The following is a 21,185-nucleotide window of genomic DNA, read 5'->3' as shown; positions in this document are numbered from 1 at the left end:
GGTACCTGCCGTAGTGGCATCGAGATGAGATTACCGTACAGTACGTTTTCATTCAGAGCTGGAGCCATCCCCCTCAGCCCACCTCAAAATGAATTCTTAAACTTAACATCAGTCCATCGCAGAATACACTATCACAGTAAGGTTCCATATGATATTTTGGCAGAAAGGCAATTCGGTTTTATGCCATTTTTAAGTTAAAACCCGTCTTTTTTGGCTAAAACTGATCCTGCATTATCCGTAGCTAGAGCTTGCATATTTAAGCTAAGATCTTGCCTGACTGGAATCTTATTCAACCTTTAAAATGCTAGAAACCACAGTAATGGAGAAATAAGTCATGACATCAGTCAAAACATTGGTAAATGAGAAGTGCCTGAACTAGGAGGGTTTTTTTTTTTTAATTACAAGTAAAAAATTTTAAAGTCATTAGATTTATTTGCACCTAATCCATAATTTTAGAAATTATACTGAATTTATTTGTCCAGAATAGATGACAAGACTTGCCTTAAAGTTAATGGAGTCTGGGGGAAAAAAACCAAAAACTGAATTTCAAAATTTAAAACACACATTAATGGAGAACGTTTATTTTTTTCTCTTTTTAAATGTTTTTTTTGTTTTGTTTTTTTTTTTTTTGGTCTCTCCTGAAATCAGCTGAATTCGCTGAAATGTGTCCTAGAGGGAAAGGCTTTGTCCCCACTGGAGAATCCTCTTATGATGCTGGTGATGAGAACTATAAAGGTCAGAATCAAACAGAAATGAATTTGTAACACATATGCATATCAGCATTCCGGTGAAAGCATGGCTTGGGCTCCACAGAGTTATAGCTCTTCTCATCATAGAAACTGATTAGAAAGCCTTTAATTCTTCTAGGGGAAGGTGCCTGTCAACTCTGGGCAGCGTTTGGTCTTGGGAGTTAGAATACTTAAGACCACGCAGCCCTGGGATGTCATGTGACCCTCCTGAGTTTCCATCTCTTCATCTCGGAGATAGGAATGATGTCTCAAGGGTTATCGTGAGGATTAAATGAGATAATATACTAGAAATACTTAAAACTCTGTACCTAGGAGGTGCCTAATAAATTTTAATAAGTTTATGCTTTTATTCCAGAGGTATATTATAAATAATACAAGCTAAGACCATATAATTTTGACCATCATTATATTGGTCTTTGTGGTCATCAGCAAAGCTAAGATTCTTGACTTTTTTTTAGAACTCATCCTACTATTTGCTAAGATGCTTTGACTAATGGCTACAGATTCATCATAAGGAATGGAAAAGAAGAAAACTAAAGTAAATGTGTTTTGTGTATTTAATGCTGGTAATCTATAATTCTGAAATAAATGCACAATCTTTTTATTTAGGTGAAATTTAAGCCACATCTATGAGTATTTCCTTGTTAACTACTCACTTTTGACATTTCCATGATAGAGATATTATGACCTCTTATATACACTATGGGGTTTTTTTCTTCCCTTTATAGTCTAATACTGAAAACTGCTAAGTGGCTGGAAAACAGACTAAACATTTTTATTGTCCATCCGTTTTTGAGAACTACCGTTTTAATGATACTCAGTAGCTGGATAAGAAATTCCATATGTGCTTTTTAAACAAATCTATGATTCAGTCCAATTAAATAACAAGAAGCCTTGATTTGTAGTATGTGTTTAATAGTTTTCAAGTTCACAAATATCATACTTTGTTTTTGCAGGCATATAGTTAAATCTCACTTCATATTATGGAACAGAGCCCTGATTTTACCATAAAGTCGCCCTCTCTTTCATATAAAAATAAGTTCCTCCTCACCCTGTCTTAGCAGTGCTGTAAATGGTTGGAATATTAGTTGCAGATCCAAACAGCTATGTATTATGGACCTGACTTTGCCATTTTCCAGCTGTGTAACTTTGAGTGATTCATCCATGAAGCCTATGATTTTTTTTTTATGACATGACATTTGCTCTAAAATGCTAGAACTGATGGTAATAATAATAGCAATGAAAGCAAGGGATAAACACTTTTTGAGAGTCTGTGGAATCTTCTTCATGGATTTTCTCATTTAATTGCTTCACTCCTGTCAGGCAGATGTTCCTATTGTCCCCAACTTACCACAGTAAACTGAGGTTTGCAGACGATGAGCACTTTACGTTCTGTGGAGAAATGGGCCTCCTAAGACCTTCAGAACTTGTGCTTCTATTAGCTGGTCGTTATCACCGAGACAGACTCATCAAGTTCCATCAAACTCTTCGTGGGGATTTTTCTTCATCCCAGTTAGTTCATGAGCCAACATACACATTTAGAGAAAGGCACATTTCTTAAAAGGTATATTCTTGAGAAAATACTGTTGGCTGCATTGTGAAGTTCATAAACTATTTCATTGGATAGGAGGTAGTGACCCAGAAATTATATTTACAAAAAGACCTCCTCCAATAATGTTTTGGATATTGTTCCCCAAATGTCACAGATTCTGTTTCTACATCTGTGAGTTAGGCTTAACTTTAAGAATTTTCTCCTGTTGTATCTGAAGATTCTTTGGACTATGAATATTATAATATCTAAGTCAACTGAAGCCCAGTATTTGTTAGACTGTTTTTAACTCAAAGACCAAAGCTCAGTCTTCTCTTTCACCATTTTGCCCCCCATAGATGCAGATGAATGCCTGCTCTTTGGGCAAGAAATCTGCAAAAATGGCTTCTGTCTGAACACTCAGCCTGGTTATGAATGCTACTGTAAGCAGGGGACATACTATGATCCCGTCAAATTGCAGTGCTTTGGTAAGTATTAGGAGGATACAGGGTGCTCTGAAAATATACAGATGGAAAAAAATAAGTGATGCTGTGTAGTCAAAACAATTGCTTTGCATCTAAGTCACATGTTGAAAAGACCTGTAAATGGTTTATGGATCTTTTTTTGAGCAAGATTTAAGAAAATAAAAAAAGCCTCCTTCCTACTTTTGGAACAGATTTCAAGCAAAGAGTTAATATTCAATGTGGAATTATAATTCAGGTCACTGGTTTAACTGAAGTGTTCTTTCGGTCTGGGGAGCCTCCTGTTTCATCACTCATACCATGCAAGTGAAAGTCATTTTTAAATACTGACCCAGACTTTAAGGCTTAAGCAGAAAACCATATACTCTAGGCAGAAAAACATAGCAAAAGGAAATAGTTTTAAAACTATCATAAAGAGGCATTTTATCTTAAATTTCTAAGCATATCCTGTTCCTAAATGTTTTCTTTCTTTCTTTAATGTCAGCAGCAGCAGGGAAACATTATTGTTCCAATCAATACAACTTAATATTTTTATAGTCAAAGCTGTTCTCTTTTGGATGATGATGTGTAGTTAATTAAAATGTGGCAGCCTCTGTAATCTAGACTCAATTTAGCAGTGTATAAAGTTTGGTGAGTGTATGAGGTACAACTGATTGTTGATTTTCTTTAATTTTTTTTCTTTTAAGATATGGATGAATGTCAGGACCCCAATAGTTGTATTGATGGCCAATGTGTTAATACAGAAGGCTCTTATAACTGCTTCTGTACCCATCCAATGGTCCTGGATGCTTCAGAAAAAAGATGTATACGACCAACTGAATCACATGGTATGTTTGGATGTGAGATGCAAGTCTCTGTCCAAATAAATGTCAAGGTTTTCCTTTTGACTGAACTGTGAGCTACTGGGAAATAGAAAAATTGACTCCTTGGGTATTTTGGAGTAATTAAAATGAGATGCTAAAAATAATAAGAGAGAAGGGGTGCCTGGGTGGTTTAGTCAGTTAAGCATCTGACTTCAGCTCAGGTCATAATCTCACAGTTGGTGAGTTCAAGCCCCTCATGGAGCTCTGCACTGACTGAGCAGAGCCTGCTTTGGATCCTCTGTCTCCCTCTTTCTCTGCCCCTCCCCTTCTCTCTCTCTCTGGCTCTCTCTTAAAAATAGATGAACAGTTTTTAAAAATGAGAGAGAATAAGAAGAAAAATAATAAGATGCATAACAGTATGTAGGAGATTCAGTACCCTACACATATTTAATCGACAAGAGAATATAGATCGGCTGAGCCGATGGCAGAGCTCTTCTGTGCCTGTTCGTCACATTTCACCCTCAAAAGCAACTGAGGAAGATGTGAGTTCAGGAAAAGATAATCAGGTTTGCTTGACTGGACTGAAGGACACAGAAGAGGCTGGGCCCAACACTCCATGGAATCCAACAAGGTGGTGGGGACCCCTGGCGTCCATTGATTGGAATCCCTCTCTGTCGCCATTGAGATGATGCACCACTCCTAATTGGCTTAATTGATCTATCCATCATCCCTGTCAGTAACCACTTTGGATGAAGTCAATTGAAGGGCAGAAAGTTTGGAATTGAGTACTGTAGCATGAAGTGTCACCAGAGCTTTGGTGAATGAATTGAGTGAGAAAGCAAGAATCTGCAAAGTGTTACTTAGAAAGAAATGGTAGGAATTGACAGAAGGGTCAAGGTAAAAAAGGAAAGATTGGGAAATCAGAGATCAGTGTTTTAGGATTATGGACTATAGAAGGAAGAGCGTGCAGTGCTTTCTACAATGATGGGAAGCTGCAGACGGAGGGATTTAATTGGAACATGACGGGCAGGTTGAATTTCAGCTGATGGAATGACACCCTGTTAGAGATGACAGAGGTTTGATCCATGGAAAGACCAGGCTGGCTTCAGACTTTTACTTGGAAGTCAGTCTGAGAAATAGAGATGGAAACTTTGAGACTCGCTGGCTTCCACCGCTGTGTTTATGAAGTAGGAATAACAGTGCAATTGTCATGGAACCATGTTTTCCCTTTCAGAACAAATAGAAGAAACTGATGTCTACCAAGATCTGTGCTGGGAACATCTGAGTGATGAGTATGTGTGTAGCCGGCCTCTTGTTGGCAAGCAGACAACTTACACTGAATGCTGCTGTTTGTATGGAGAGGCCTGGGGTATGCAGTGTGCCCTCTGCCCCATGAAGGATTCAGGTGAGCCCTCACCCAGTTCCTTCTGCCGGAGGCCTTTGGGAACAGGTTCACCTCCCTCCTTTGGATCCTGACTGTTCTTTTACTTCTGTATCTTCATCTTCACTCCTGATTCCTTACTTTCATCAGAGGTGGGGGTAGGGGTGTGTGTGTGTGTGTAAGAGCAGGGTTGCATAAACATATGGCTCCTGGTTTACCTCCAGTCTAGACCCTGCCATTAATTTTTGAAACCTTCGTTCCCTTCCCCAAAGAATGATAAATGACCCAAAGAAACATAATGCAACTTAGCAATTGGTGACATAGATCTTTAGAATTTCTATTTCCCGATACTTCCTTTTTCTCGACAGTCTTTCTCATTTCTAACAGTTTCTACTTAGAGCAAAAAGTATTAGAGGCTATAGAAAGTCTGTCCTGGTTTTTATGACAGCCTCTTTGTGAGAGAGACCAAAAAGGAGTTAGAACAATAGAGGAAGAGAGTAGAAAGGAATTGAAATGTATGCAAACAAATGTCCTTTCATTTCAAGTTTAGTTCCGAGGATAAACCTTTGCTGAAATGGAAAATGCAGCAGGCTAGGCTCCTGGTTTATCCCTTTTCCTTGTGTTGAGGGAAGACTGAAAGGTGCTGTGTCTGGGCTATTTGGTGACTCCTGGCCTGTGCACGGACTGCTTACTTCTTACCTCTGCCGCCACTTAACTGCTCTTGAAAGAAAAGCCCTTGAAAGTGTTGGGTATATCAATTTGTCTTTAGCTCTGAAATCGAGTTATTAAAGCTAGAAAGACACCGTGTGGGCATAAAGTGAGGGAGTTTATAATGAACAAATTCTCAGAATGGGCAAGAGTAGAAAAAATCCTTGAAAAGAGGAAATGCATTGACTTTTAGTTCACGAGAATGCAACTTTTGAGCTGTTTTATAGCCTTTCAGATTGGCGATAACTTAAAACCAATGTAGCATAAAAAAGAAAATGATTTGAATATGCCATAAAAGAGAAAAGACTCGCAAAGGATAAAGAGCAAATACATAAAGAAATAGATGGTGATGATAGTAGCCTGGTAGGGAAAGAGGATGGGTTCTGGGGCCAGACAGGGTGGATCTGGAATCAAGAACTGCCCAATAACTTCACCCAGCACAGCTCGTTTGTACAACAGAGGTGTTTATGTCTATCCTGTTGGGTTGTGGAGGAAGGGGAGGATGTAGGTAGAACAGGGACACAGGGAGTGAATGCTAATGATTATTAGCATTACTATGGCCTCTGTCCCCAGAGGCAGATGCCACAAGGAGAGGAAAGCAAAATCCATAGGAAGGGAGTACACAGGGCCTTGAGACATGTTCTCACAGTGCTCTTATATATGTCAGATCTATTGTACTTAGCCAGTGGTTTTAATGGTTGATTTTTTTTTTCCCAAAAATAGACCCCTTCTAAAGAATTAATCAAAGGGGTTCTGTCCCTCTCCACCTACCCCATCACAATTGAACTCTGCTCCTCCTTAGAGATGTTCATTCTTAACAGTTGGGCTTTTTTTTTTTAATCATGCAAACCTTTTTCCTACACATTAATTGTTATATAGCTATATTTATATTATTGTCATATATTTACATTAAAGAGCTTATTTAAAACTGAACTCCGTATTGTCGATAAGACACGTTTCGTTTTTTGTTTCACTCTTCGGCATCTCTGAAATGGGAGGTATCTTATAATTGATGGCATTGAACAATGGCCACAAGCTACTTTTTTACATTTTAATAATGTCTGTTTATCAGAATGTATTTTACAATATGGTATCTTGGAATAGAGGAAAGATGATAAATTTTTAAGTGGTTGCATAGACTGTTTTATGGATACACCTACTTTTATTTAGTCGCCAGCAGCACTGGACTTTGGGGTTGTTTGTCCCTCCCACTGCTTGCTTCTATCTTGACTTTCCTTCTACAAACAATGCTGCAAGTGAATTTTCATGTATGTATCTTATATACACCTGTGGGAGTGCCTTAGTACAGAAATTCCTACAAATGAAAATGCTGGGTTGGCAGGTATGTGCACTTTAAACTTACTATATTGCTCTGAAAATATTGTGCAAATTTGCACTCCCAGTGGCAGCATTTGAAATGCCTCCTTCCTCAGACCCTTCTACCATTGGATATTCTCAGTCTTTAAAATTGTTTTTATCAGATGGGTGAGAAGCATATTTACATGCATCTCCCTTATTCCTAGGGAATTTGAGTATCTTTTCTTTGTTTATAGGTGATGTGTATTTCTTGGTCAGTGAATTGTTTATCACCTCCTTCGCCCATGTTTTGTTGGACTTGGTGTCTTATTAATTTTTAGGAGCTTTGTATATATTCTGTTCACACCCCAACATTTGGGTTATGGTGTATGCTTTTTGTTACAGAAACTCCTTTATAAAGGTTCTGCACATATTTTCATTTTATTCTGTCCCTGTTCTAATAGTATGATTTTAAGTAGTTACTGCATATAAGTCTGACGGGCCATTGGCTTTGAAAGTCAAGTTTAATTGACATAGCTTTTGGAAGAATAGTCAAGTATGTTGCTGTTAGAAATGAATTTTAGAATATTGTATCAATTTTCTTTAGCTGAGACTTCATAACATTTTAAAATATAAATTTGAACAAACATGTGAACAAATACATACTGTATGATATTTTTAGTAGAGCATGCGGTATCAGGAAAAATATGGTACCCATTGCCAAACTAAAAAAATAATTAGCATTGCTAATTATGATAGCACTATAAAATTACAATAGTTCGCATTGCAACAGTCTTTTAGTTAACATATGCACAGTACTTAGGATAAAATCTCCAAAAAGAATCTCTAGCATATAGTCAACCAAATCTTCAAAATCAGTGGTTTTCCGTCTTTTGTTTTTTAAACAATGGTAGTTTGTCAACTGAATTGTTATTTTAACCTCTAATATAGAAATTCGGTAATCTCAAAGTTGCTGGGGGAACTGGTTGGGAGAATAACTACTTAGTCTCTGCAGGTATCTCTCAGGGACCCCAGGGTTCCAGAGGACACATATTGAAAACTACTGTTCTAAATGTTTTAGTCGGAGGATAGGAATAACTTAGGCAGCTCAGAAGGAGTGTTTCTGTTATATCCCTAAAATTATGGGCCTAGAACTATACTGAGTTCAGAATAAATCCACAGAGAAGGTCCACAGCAAAGGTTTTCCAGAGGTCCTCTGACCAACTGCCATTGCCTTGATCAGCACCTGACATTCTAGTTCTACCCACACCAAACCATCTTCCCTGGAGCATTTCTGCTGGAGTACAGTCACTAAGGGGAGCCAGAGCAGAGAGGTCAGCGTGTAGGCTCTGGAGGCAGGTTGCCTGAGTTTGAATACTGGTTTGACAACTTCCTATCTAGGCAACCTTGGTACATTGTCTCCTGGTGCCTCTGTTTCCTCATGTGAAAGTAATTTCACCTGCCTTACAGGGCTGTTTTAAGACTTGAATAAGTTAATACATGAACACCTAGAATAGTCTTTGACACATTTGGAAGATAGCAACAGCTATTGCTACTTACTGCTAAGTGACCCAGATCAAATGCATTTTCAAATGTAGCTGAAATCCAAGGATCTTATAAAGCATACAATTATCTAATAGCATCTGAGCGTGAATTAAGGATAGACAAATGCAGAAGTAATTGTTCTCATATAAGCCTTGCTTTTCTAGACAACTGCTTTGTAAATATCAATGGGCATGTCAGTTCTCTGTACTCCCCAGATCTTATGAAAAAACAGATTCTGGTTTCTAAGTGCAGAAGGTGGGGCAGGATTCTGCATTCCTAGCAAGGATGCTACTGGTCCTCAGACCACACCAGCAAGGTTCTAAAGACACCTAAGAGCATCCACCTTGATTTTGTTAAACTCACTTTAATACTGTTAGAAACTTTTCAAAGAGGAAACAAAGAATGTGTGAATTTTAAAACATGTTTACTCATAATTTCTGTCCTTGAACCTTTTAAATATGCCGTTCATGGATATCTTGATAGTTGAAAAGGACCACATTGTCTGTTGGTTAATATATGCCCTGGATGAATCCCAGCCTGTCGGGCACTGAACCTTCCAGTTTCTCTAGTTGCTCAGCGATGCTTTGGGGAACAATTAGTTACTGATGGAAACAGTGCTGGAGGAATTTGAGGAATAAATCGTAGCACTTGTCATCAGCTTTGAGCATTAAAGTGCAGTGTAAAGTAAAGCTTTGGCTCTGGAACAGGCTTTCACACTTCTGGTGCAATAGGTCATGGGCACTAATTCTTGCTAAGGCAGCAACTACATCTGAGAATACTGGTAGTTGGAGGAGGTAGGAGTGGCTTGTTCAATCGTGTCTCCAAAGTTAGATGGCATCTTGTGGATTGATACCACATGCAGGGGATGGAAGTGGAGGGGACAGATTATATCAAGACAACTTGACACGAGGAGACCTGCATAGTTGTGCAATCCAGTACATTTCTGGGGTTGCTTAGGATCCCATGTTAATCCTCTGCTAAAGTCATGGAGGCCAGACACCAGGCATTCGTAGAGGTTCCAGATGATTGAGGGAGGCCCTGCAACATGACATTGGACAATTTGTTGAAGCCATTGTGCACCGATAGCTTCCCCGTCCTCATCCTCTGGAGGCCTCGGCTCCCATATTCCTGTTCCGGCCTCCTCCTCTTCTTCTCGTTCCTGTGCTCTTGGCTCCTTCCAGCTTTTCAAAGGTTTGAGAGAGGGCGGCTGAACTGCTTTGGGAGGACCCTAGAATTTGAGCTCTTTATCATGTTATATCATTCCAGACTCTGGGAGAAAAAGGTGTTTGGAAAACCAAGTCAGGCAAGACAAGTCATTTTATCCGTGTCATAAACAAGACTTAGAGAAACTACAGCTTTAGAGCGAGATGGTAAGATCAGCAAAATGAGAGTTGGTGTCTCATCAGCTGTCCATCACAGTCTAGCACACTGGTGGGCATACTGACAGTATGTATTTGATGAATTAAGGGACTAAAGTAGGGCAGTTATTCTTGGTAAATAGAACTTAGTGATACCTTGCACTTAAGTAAAATGAATTTTTAATGTTTTTATTGCTACTCTTGAAAGCATAAGCTTCAATTTTCTGGAAAATGTGCCTATGAATTACAAGATATGTAGGATGCCGTTATCGCATGGAAATAAGAACCCATTAACCCACATGGCAAAGAAAAGTAGACACACTTGAATACTGGAATCTAAGATTCCCAGGGCTCCCAGTGTCTGTGGCTATCTTGTTCAAATAATTAGACTTCTGTTAAGTAAATTATTGGAATAATTAGACCTACTGTAAGTAAATTGAACATAAAGACTTAAAGTCTTGATCTAAAACTTTGAAGGTAAGAGGAAATTCAACAGGACCCTTAGTGTGTTGGGAGAGTGCCACCTATTGGTGGTATGATGTACTGCACCACAGTGTTGGACCCTCTACAGTTACTCTTAATGAAAGTCAGGTGTACAAAGGTGAGAGTAGTTAAAACTCGAAGGAAACTAGTGCCACAAAAGAAATTGGCACATGTTAAAAAATAATTGTAAAACACTAATATTGATCAAAATTCAGAGGAATGGTCCTCTCAGTTTTGCTGAGAGAAGAGTTGGAAGATACAAATACATAGAAACAGTTGATGCAGAAATTATGATTCTGGGGATACGGATTATGCTTGTACTTGAGTGCCAAGGGGAAACTGTAATCATTACAGCTGAAGAAAAAATGAAATCAATTCTGTCATTAGAGAATTTGTTAACTGTTACATGCAAGATGCAATTAGGAAAAAGAACCATGTTTGAAATGCAATCTTAAATTATTTATAGTTTGCCTGTTTTCAGCTTTAGTTAAATTACTTACATATTCCTTCCTTCATTCCAGTATTTACTTCACACCTGCTATGCACTGCCCAACAAATTTTGGAACAGATGTACAGGTTGTATTTACATGAAATGTAAATTTTGATTCTGCAAAACTAACATAGTATACAGTTATGTTACTAAATTAGAATTGTTTTTTTCCCTAATTGTTGCATCTAAAACATGCACGTGATACCCTTGATTCCCTTATTTAATAAGTGTACTATTTGTTGCAACAGCAAATGTTTTCATACTTCGCAATAGCTTATCTACCCCCAATATTTTCATATGGTTTTGCAAAAGTGACAGACTTTGGAATCTGTGTTCGAACAGTTGAGCTAGTGATTTCTTCCATATCCATGCACAGCTCTTACATGTTCCCAAATATCTCCATATAAGAAGTTTCATAATACCCTTGGAGGTGTGAAGGAAGACGGGGATTTGAGTCATGGACTGAACTTGAAAAAATATTGTAACTGGGCAGTGGTTGCAAAAGGCCTTTCAGCAGCCATGGTTTAAAGGCTTTTCCAAGAAATATGTTTCCAAAGAATGTTAATAATAACTTTGGAACATCCTACATGTGAGGCACAGTGAGTGGTCACTGCCTTCGGTTGAGGCAGTCCAGGGATCTTGTTCTGTTTCTGGCACTGCTTCTGTCGATTGCACTGGACAAGTTACTTCAGTTTCCTTTATCCAAAGTTGAGAACTCTTGTGAGGTTAGGGTAATTAATACTCTCTGAGTACAAAAGCATTTATCATTTTGATCATAGATCCTGAATATTATGATTAAAGGAAGTGTAGCTGTTAATAAATTATAGTGGAGCATTAAAATCACACTGGAAAGATATAAAAGGCCTCCTAGATTGTCTGGCTACCATGCCTGTACACGTAATGTATACCGTGTATATGTAGAGTGGTAAGTGGTCCAGTGCTTTGGGACGTAATTCTTCGTATCCATGGAACTAAATTGAATTGGATACTGTACGGAATGGCAAGTAAGCCATTTATGTGGTTTCTTATCAAAAGGATTGGTTTACTTAGAAAGCTTCCTCTTACTCCCTCCAAAAAGGAGTGAAAATACTTTTGTTACTATAAAAGGACAACGGGAAAATAAAATTTAGTAGTGAATTATGCACATGCAGCTTTGTGATTTAGTCCTTACGTTAATCTCCTCGCTTGTAAGATGGCAGTTAGCAACAATAGGTCATTTGAGGGTTAAATGTGATAAATGCGTGTGAGATGCTTGGATTACAGTACATGCTTTGTAGGTGTTAGCAAATCAAATCCTGTTCCAGGAAATGAGTTGAGCTAATGATTATTCCATGGTAGAAGTCTTTTTTGAAAGGAGGCGTGAGTTAAAGACAATGAAGAATTGGAAGAGTGTTTAGGGACTAACGCAGAGTCAGACAGCTCTGCAGGACCCCGAGTGAAGCTGCCTCTTCTGTGCCCCTCCGGACTCCAGAGCCACGAGTGTCCGCTAAGGGGGGCTTTATGGCTGGAAAGGACCATTTAATGTTGGCTTTTAAATGAACATTCGGTGTATTCAATTTATCAATTTTTTAAATAGAAAAAGCAAAATAATATATTTTATGTTTATAAAGAGTATAATTTATGAATTTTCAAAGAGAGATTTTCCTAAGAATTTAAGTCCAACTTACACATTTTGTCATTCTACTTATAAGTCCAATATTTTTTATATAAAATAAGATTGATTTTTATTTTGTGATGAATGTTTAAATATAGCAAGGAACAGATAAAATTTTCCTTGAGAGTGACTTCTGTATCAAAACTGTATTAATTAAATCTCTGAACACTTTGGTCTCCATTTATAAATTTTATGGGGCATCTGGGTGGCTCAATCGTTAAGCATATGACTTTGGCACAGGTCGTGATCTCACAATTTGTGACTTCAGTCCCCACATCAGGTGAGCTGGAGTCCTACTTTTCTCTCTCTCTCTCTTTCTCCCTCTCTCCGCCTCTCTCCCCCCCTCTCTCCCCCCCGTATCTCCCCCTCTCTCCCTCTCTCTCTCTCTCTCTCTCTCTCCCTCCCTCTTCTCTCTCTCTCCCTCCTTTCTCTCTCTCTCTGCCCCTTGTGGGATTCTCTCTCTCTCCTCTCTCTGTATCTCGCTGTCTCTCTCTGCTACTTGCTCACTTGTGCCCTTTCTCGCTCTCAAAAAAAATATTAATTTTATGTATTTATTTTCTCTCCAGCACTCTATATACTCGAAAGGGCAGCCCACAGTCCTAATAAGTATTTTCTTCTTCTTTTTTTAAAGTTTATTTATTTATTTTGAGAGAGAGAGAGAGAGGGCATGCATGCACATGCCTGTGTCAGGGGAAGGAGAGAATCCCAAGCAGGCACCATACTCAATGCAGAGCCCAACACGGGGCTCGATCTCACAAACCATGAGATCACAACCTGAGCTGAAATCAACGAGTTGATCACTTAACCAACTGAGCCATCCAGGCGCCTCAGCATTTTCTTCTTAAGCGCTTAAGCAGCTCTTCTAAATCTTGATAAATCAGACTTAAGATGCAGCAAATTGAATTTTTAATAAATTCAAATACTGTTTACCAACCTGATCAAGTCCTCTTAATACTCATTCAACACAAATCCTAATCGAAAGTCTGCTTTATTTCAAAGTAAAATCCCAAGGTCTGTCTGTCCAATTCCCTGTGATATGGTTCTTACAAACATAAACATATGAAATAACAAAAACCTCATTCTAAAACCTTATAGTAAAGTTACTATTCTAGACTTAATATACATCATTAATAGCAGAGTTTCCATCTCAGGCCAGCTGAGGTCACTGGGTGGAAAAATTCACGACTGTGATGGTGAGTTATTGGAGAATGAAGACCAGGGATGTGTGTGCTCAAGTGTGAGTCTGAACATCCGTGCATGAGATGATGGGCACGTCCCGTCACTCCCATGTCAGCAGGGGACCACAAGTGCTTCTCATGTTATTACTTTTATTTGAAAAAATTTTTTAAATGTCTGTTTATTTTTGAGAGACAGAGTGCGAGTGGGGGGGGGGGGGGCGGTGGGCAGAAAGAGAGGGAGACACAGAATTTGAACCAGGCTCCAGACCCTAAGCTGTCAGCACAGAGCCCACCATGGGCTCGAACCCACGAATTGTGAGATCATGATCTGAGCCGAAGTTGGATGCTTAACCGACTGAGCCGCCTAGGTCACCCTCGTGTTATTACTTTTATAATCAGTATCTTCCATTATAGGGACTCAAGGGAGTAACAGGGCAGATAAAATTAATATATAAAAGCTTTTCTGGGTCTCCTGGGTGGCTCAGTCGGTTGAGCGTCCAACATTGGCTCAGGTCATGATCTCACGGTTTGTGAGTTCGAGCCCCACGTCGGGCTTTGTGCTGACAGCTCGGAACCTGGATCCTGCTTCAGATTCTGTGTCTCCCTCTCCGTCTGCCCCTTTCCCACTCCAACTCGTCTCTCTCTCTCTCTCTCTCAAAAATAAAGAAACATTAAAAAAAAAATGTTAAAGCTTTTCTCCAAGTACACATGACTCCCCTTAAGAATCAGATACCGTCTCCCCAAAGGGATGTGCTCACCCCATCAGGATTCCCTACCACCCTGATGGCTTGAACCAATGATAAACTTCCCTTGTGCCTGTAAGGCAGGCTGGAGTGTTAGGGTTCTTTAGAAAAACTGACCCAATAAAAGAGAGAGCGATTTATTGACTGATTCATTCATTATAAGGAATTGGTTCACATAATTACAGCACCTGATAAATGCAAAATCTGCAGGGTGGGCTGATGACATGCAAGGTTTGAGGGGAGCCAAGGCTCCAGGTCAGAGGCCTTTAGGCAGGAAGAGCTGATGTTGCAGAAGCCGGAAGACAGTGGACAGTGGGATGGAGAATTTTCTCTGAGAGGAAAGTCGTGCTCTGTTCTCTTCAGTGATCCAGTGAATCAGTAATTCAGGAGTGAGTGAGGCCCACATTATGGAGCGCAATTTGCTTTAACTCAGTTTCACCAATTTAAATGTTACCCTCATCCAGAACACCCTCATAGAAACACTCAGGGTTTGACCAACTATATCAGGGCACCCCATGGCCTAGCCAGGTTGGCGCATGAAATTATCTATCACAAGTGAGATTGTGAAAAAGTTAAATATTTGCAGTTTGTGGGCCATCTGCACTGTAAGGAAGGACATTGGTTTTCATTTCTTTCTCCTCCCCTGGCACATGCTAGAGAAGGGCAGGGAGGAGGTAGGATATTTAACACTTAGCCAGGGCCCCCAGCTGGACAGGGCTATGACAGCAGGTCAGGGCCTCTTTAACCAAGCTGTGCAGAAGATACAGGACTTGAGAGAGGGAATAAGCAGGCAGGGATGAGTGACAGAGAAGCCTGCTACAAATAGCAATGCATCAGAGGAAGAATACTAGAAATGAAGCTTTCTAGAATGTGCTTTTTAATTAAAAAAATTTTTTTAACGTTTTTTATTTATTTTTGAGAGAGACAGAGACAGAGCATGAGTGGGTGAGGGGCAGAGAGAGAGGGAGACACAGAATCTGAAACAGGCTCCAGGCTCTGAGCTGTCAGCACAGAGCCCGACGCGGGGCTCAAACTCACAGACCGTGAGATCGTGACCTGAACCAAAGCTGGACGCTTAACTGACTGAGCCACCCAGGCGCCCCCCTGGAATGTGAGTTTTTAAAACAACCTTGTCAGGGCTCCTGGATGGCTCAGTGGGTTAAGTGTCCGCCTCTTGATTTCTGCTCAGGTCATGATCTCATGGCTCGTGAGACTGAGATTCTTTCAAGCTTGAGATTCTCTTTCTCCCTCTCTCTCAAACCCTCCCCTGCTCGTACTCTCTCTCTCTCAAAGTAAAAAGATAAACTTTCAAAACAGCAACTTTGCCTTTGGCAGGTGCATTAGACAACAAGCGAGCCCCAGGCAAGTCAGGCACCTTCAGGTTAGGATCATATTTTGTAGTCGCTGATTTAAAACATTTTACAAAAGAAACCTGGTTTGCTTTCAGAGTAAGGACAGTTAAAAGGAGGGGGAAAACCCAACCCCAGGATAGGGGAGAACTCCATTTCCTGCTACATTGCCAGAGACAGCACTCTGGAGGCATGTCCCGGAACAAGCTGCAGTTCCCAAACCCACTTCCCTGGGGTCACAGCCAGTGAGGGTTTGGAACACCAGCTGCAGAGACATTGCTGTACTGCAAACCAGAGTATTAACTACACCGAGAACTGGTGGAAGCCATGGTCTCCAGGGCTCCAGAACAATTAGAGAACAGTTAAACGCGAGCACGGTTTGAGGATGAGATTGCCAGTTGGTGTCCTGAGCACTTCTGAAACTTTAGTTTGTGAATGGCTTGGACTTCAGGGAGTCACTTGTACTTAGTGCTTATTTCTCCTAAAAGCTGTACTGTATTGAGGTGCTAAGAAAGGATTTGGCCACATTCTTTTTTTTTTTTTTTTATGTTTTATTTTTGAGAGACAGATTACAAGCAGGAGAGGAGCAGAGAGAGAAAGAGAGGGATCCATAGAATCAGAAGCAGGCTCCAGGCTCTGAGCTGTCAGCACAGAGCCTGACGCGGGACCTGAACCCACAGACCGTGAGATCATGACCTGAGCTGAAGTCAGACACTTATCCAACTGAGCCACCCAGGTGCCCCAAGGATTTGGCCACATTCTTACATAACCTATGCTGAATGGAGAGTAAATTTCATTGACTAAAGTCGCACTGATGTCCTCTTAGACGCTTTCTCATTTAGAACCTAAGTAGAGAAATTAAAACGTATGTGTAAAATGAACAATCTGATGACAAAGAACAACACTTTTATTTTTAATTAACAAGCGACTTAATTCATCTCAAAAATAAGATTGTTTTAGCAGTTGACACGTTCTCCCTTGAAATCAGAGCTTACACATAGACGTTCACTTTCTAGAAGCACCTTTCCAGTGGTTTTACTAGGTGATTTGCTCTTTAGTGGACATTTTATTTTCACATATTGTACATAAACTTTGCTGCTGTTAGGATTTTTTTTTTCCCTCTTCGGTGACGAGAACAATTGAAATGCACTCTAAGAAGAATGAACTGTGGTGAGTGGGACTGTGAGAAAAATCACTGCCCGTAATTGTTTAAAGCCCCGTTGTATGTTTGAGGTTATGAATTCAAATAATACTGTGCTTATTCTGACCTTTTCTTAATTAAGCTTATGAGACAGCTGTGGCTAGAACAGAGCTGCTGGCTCCCGTGCCTTTTAAATGCTGACCTCATGGCCAGAGCAGGCAAGCTTGGCAAAATTTAGAGGAAGCTTATCTACTCTCCCTTCATGCAGCACACAGATTGTGCCTCTGATGAATGGGAGAAAAGCATCTAGAAAGTGCTTAGAAAGCTACCACGTTCTTGTCTTTGTGTTGACACAAATCGGCAGGGAGCAGAAGCTGGGGATGCCATTGTTTTTGCTCCCTATCCATAGCTAGTATCCTAAGAAAGATTCACTCACTGGGGGGGATTAGGACACAGCATGCCTTCTTTATGCTTCCTTCTGAGATTCAAGTCTCCATGGCAAGCAGAGCTATTGTGAACAGTTGTGCTGGTTGTACACTGCTCAACCCTAGAAGATACCATTTACATGGTAATCTGTGAGCACCTACAAAGTATAGCTGAAGAAATCACTTCCCGGAGGAAGTGGTACCAAGACTATATCTGATTCTGAATAGATCCAGAGGGGAAAGTAAAAAAAGTCATTTCAGATTAAGATAAATAGCATTGTATGGGAAAACCATAAAACTGAATTAGGGATCTTAAAATAGTTCAGTGTTCCTTTGTAGTGTCTTATTTCCTATAATTGAGTGGAATAATAATATTGACTGTGTTTAGTGTTCATTTAGTATTCTACTTATTACCTAGAACCTGGTCTTCAAGTAATAATGGATTCAGCTGTATGTTTATCTCATAACCTTGAGATCTATACTTCAGAATATTAATCAAGAGTTTTGAACAAATGTTAATATAGCTTTCTTTGCTTCTAAACTTAAGTAAACAAGGTCAAAATAATATACACTAAAACCCAATTATATTTACCCTTACATTTTAATAATTTGTTTTAGTAAATGTTACGGTTTGAGAGTCAATCCTGGCTTGCCTTTAGAACTTCTCTAGACCTCCATTTCTTCAGCAGAAAAGTGAATGAGACTGACCTCACGGATATAAGACAGACTGCTTACAATGTGTTAAATTCCATGATTGGCCATCATTCTGAAACCACCCAGGTGAGCTCAGTAGCGGCACCTAGTGGTGATTACCTCCTATTCCCAACCACAAAGTTCCATGACAAATTGTCTTCTCTAGATCCTTCAGCCTAATAGTAAAACTTGTCTTCAAAATCATAAAATATGTAAGCAAGAAAGGATCTCAGAGATCAACTACTCTAGTTTCCTCATTCTATCAATTAAAAATAGAAAGGTTACATGAACTCTAGACTTAACATAGAAACATTTTTTTCTCCTGTATTATTTTTGTTTCTCTTTTGACTTTTTTTTTGAAGTGACATTTAAATAACATAAAATTAAGCATTTTCAAGTGAACACTTCAGTGGCCTCAGTACATCCACCATGTTGTACAATCTCCCCCTTAAGGATGTACTTAGTTCCTGTTTTAAAATAATACTTACTTGGTTAATGCAAAAATAAAGACAGAAACCAGTGTATTCCTGATATATAATAGTAACCTGCTTTTTCTAATTGTTGACTTCTCGGATCATCACTTCAGGGTGATATTTAGAGAACAGGAAAGAAGAAAATAAATTGATATATCTGCCCTTGCAGTTAGAAAATGATAATGTAGAAGGGTTTAGGAAAACTAACACGCTGAACTTTCCTCTTGTTTGCCTGTTTATTGTATTGTTCACTCGTCTCTCTTATCAAACACTAGAGGTTACCTCTTTCCCAATTTCCCCAGAGATTGCCTGAATGTAAGACTTAACGATGTATTTCCAAAGCCCTGGGTATTTAGAAATGGAGAAACCTTTTTCACGCAATCCTTAATAAGAAGTTCGTAAGTTATCAGTCATTATTTTAGGGTTTTCGTGTGTGGCATGATTTAATGGCATTACAAGTGCATAAATTTTGAATCCAGGTTTTAGAAGGCAAAGGGAACCTCCAGTTTTTGGCATTCATACCCAACAAATCTGTCTCTCCAGTAGAGTCTGGCTAAATAAACAGCAATCTGTTGGAAACGTAGTGAGTGACTGGGTTTGGAAGGGCAGTGTTAGGTGACTGCTGGGGTGGGAGAGCTCAGTTGGTCTGTGGCCCATGAGTTTCCTTAGAGCATTAACATTTACAGGAGTCCTGCAGAACGTAAACCTTGCCAAGACTTTAGACTTCATTACTTCCCTGTCCTCGACAAGTACAATTTAATTGAACATTAAGCAATTTGATCTCTTTCACCTAATAAATCGAGCAAATTCAATAAACATAAATCCTGCTAATGATAGAGCTGACCCTGGTGGGGCTGAGCTCATCAACATTCATGGTTATTGCTCTCCCTGGAATTTGAGTCACAAATGCTTATTGCTGAACTAAGTACTTACCTGGTGCTTAAGGTCTAGGGAATGGATTTCATAATTTTTTTTGCAGGGTTTCTGAAGGGCAGCTGTGGAATCGAACATGGTTTTGCAGATAGACTAAGTCAGGTTTGAATCTCTCACCTAAACTAGGACAAGTTACACTATCAGTCAGAAACAAAAGGAGCTAATTACAATTATTTCAGAGGATGCTCGGAGATTTCAAGGAAAAAAAAAATGTACGCAAAAGCACGCAGCACCTGACATGAGGGAACTTCGTAGTATGTGTTCACTAACTTCCTTTTTTTCCCACTCTTCTTCGGCAGAGATCTACAGTAGCCAGTGTTTACATGGTACTGTGTTTCCCTAAAGCTTTCTTATCCATTATATATGCCCATGACTCTGAGTTAATCCCCTCCTCCTCTTCACCTTATTGGCCTCCACAGATGCCACCTCCAAGGTGAAGCCTTCCCCAGCTCTTCCTGGTGACCTTCTCTGTGGTCCCGATAAACTACTGTACATCTCACAGTGTATGTACCTTTGTCATAGAGTCATTATAACCTTCCTCTCTCCCCAATCCCACCCTCCCCATAATATTCTCTGTGTCTGGTTGAATGAATGAGTCAGTCCCTGAATAAAACATTGACTTGCCTTTAATATCACAAAGACAGGTACCCTAATCCTGTTGAGGATGAAACTCAAAAAAATACGTCCAGTCCAAGCAACTAGAAAGTAGAGAAACAACACTAGGACCCGAGACCTTTGACTCTGAGTCCATTTTCTTTTTAGTATACCCTGTTCCCTCTCACAGCGCAGCAAGTTTTAATATCTAGGAAGCAGGCTACTGTCTGTTCATCGGACACTGTAGGTAAACATTTTTTTCTGAAAAGAGCGTAAGTAGAGAGGCACTCAAACAGGTGGCCGACCCACAGGGTGTGGACTGCCAGTGGCATGCTGTCTTTCAGGTTCCTTTATCATCAGTGCTAGATGGTATTTTCTGTAAATGGTTCCCATTTTTCTAATCTCCTAGCTTTTCCCACTTTCAGTCAAAGACAAATGCCCATTGTCCTGCTGGCTCCACAAGCACCAGGATAAATCCTAATTCCATTCTCCCCGTCCTCTTCCTTCATTTCCTGGCTGTGTGTCTGTGTTTTCCAAACACCATCATCAATCAATAAGACGTGTGGAAGTCTGTAAGAAAAACACCTGGTCTCGACATTGGAGCAAAACATGACCCATTTTTCTTAATGCATAAGAATCGGTCCTTGTTTCTCCTGTATTTGAAAATAATGCACTTCAAACGTTGGAGCCCTGAGTTTTTAGCCTTGATGTGTGGAGAATGAAATGCAGTCTCGTCTTCATTTCTAAAAGCAGCTGAATTTAATCTGCCTCAGTCAGAACTAAAACTTCACCTCCCATTGTCCTCACATGCCAGAGTGGCATGGTGACATGTGACTGTCCAGACCAGCCCTGCAGATGTGTCTGTCATCAGGAAGGGAGATTTCCTGCCAGGATATAATGCTGTGCTTCCCATTGCTGCTGACAGCAGAGGCCCCAGACCCAGTGGCTCCAGGGGGTAATTTTTAAACTTTTTTTTTTTTCAATTTAAAATTAAAATCAAAGCAGCACCATCTGTCGTAAGAATCTGCCATGCCAGGGAAAGGACTGTGATCAATGGCCTGGATCTTGTTGAGACTACTTAGTGACGGTGTCCCACACCGTCTTTTCATAGCTTTGATCAAGAGCTTAGCATTTGTCGTTGGGGAGGTGAAGAATGCATAAGGGGGGGAGGCTTTGAGG

At 39.9% G+C, this 21,185-nt stretch overlaps 1 protein-coding gene across 9 annotated transcripts in view; it reads left to right on the top strand.

Annotated features, from left to right (window-relative positions):
* Positions 1–21,185, top strand: part of LTBP1 (latent transforming growth factor beta binding protein 1) — a 397,389-nt gene that overhangs the window by 366,149 nt on the left and 10,055 nt on the right. For all 9 annotated transcript variants that reach the window (XM_027033528.2, XM_027033527.2, XM_027033526.2 and 6 more), the window contains 4 exons: positions 649–735; positions 2,637–2,765; positions 3,446–3,586; positions 4,797–4,967. In XM_027033528.2, coding sequence (XP_026889329.2) covers positions 649–735; positions 2,637–2,765; positions 3,446–3,586; positions 4,797–4,967 — 528 coding nt within the window. The remainder of the gene's footprint in view (positions 1–648; positions 736–2,636; positions 2,766–3,445; positions 3,587–4,796; positions 4,968–21,185) is intronic.

Source organism: Acinonyx jubatus, chromosome A3, assembly GCF_027475565.1.
Source record: "Acinonyx jubatus isolate Ajub_Pintada_27869175 chromosome A3, VMU_Ajub_asm_v1.0, whole genome shotgun sequence".
Classification (NCBI taxonomy): domain Eukaryota; kingdom Metazoa; phylum Chordata; class Mammalia; order Carnivora; family Felidae; genus Acinonyx; species Acinonyx jubatus.
The sequence above is the reverse complement of the archived record's forward strand: the minus strand, read 5'-3'. Positions and strand labels throughout refer to the sequence as shown.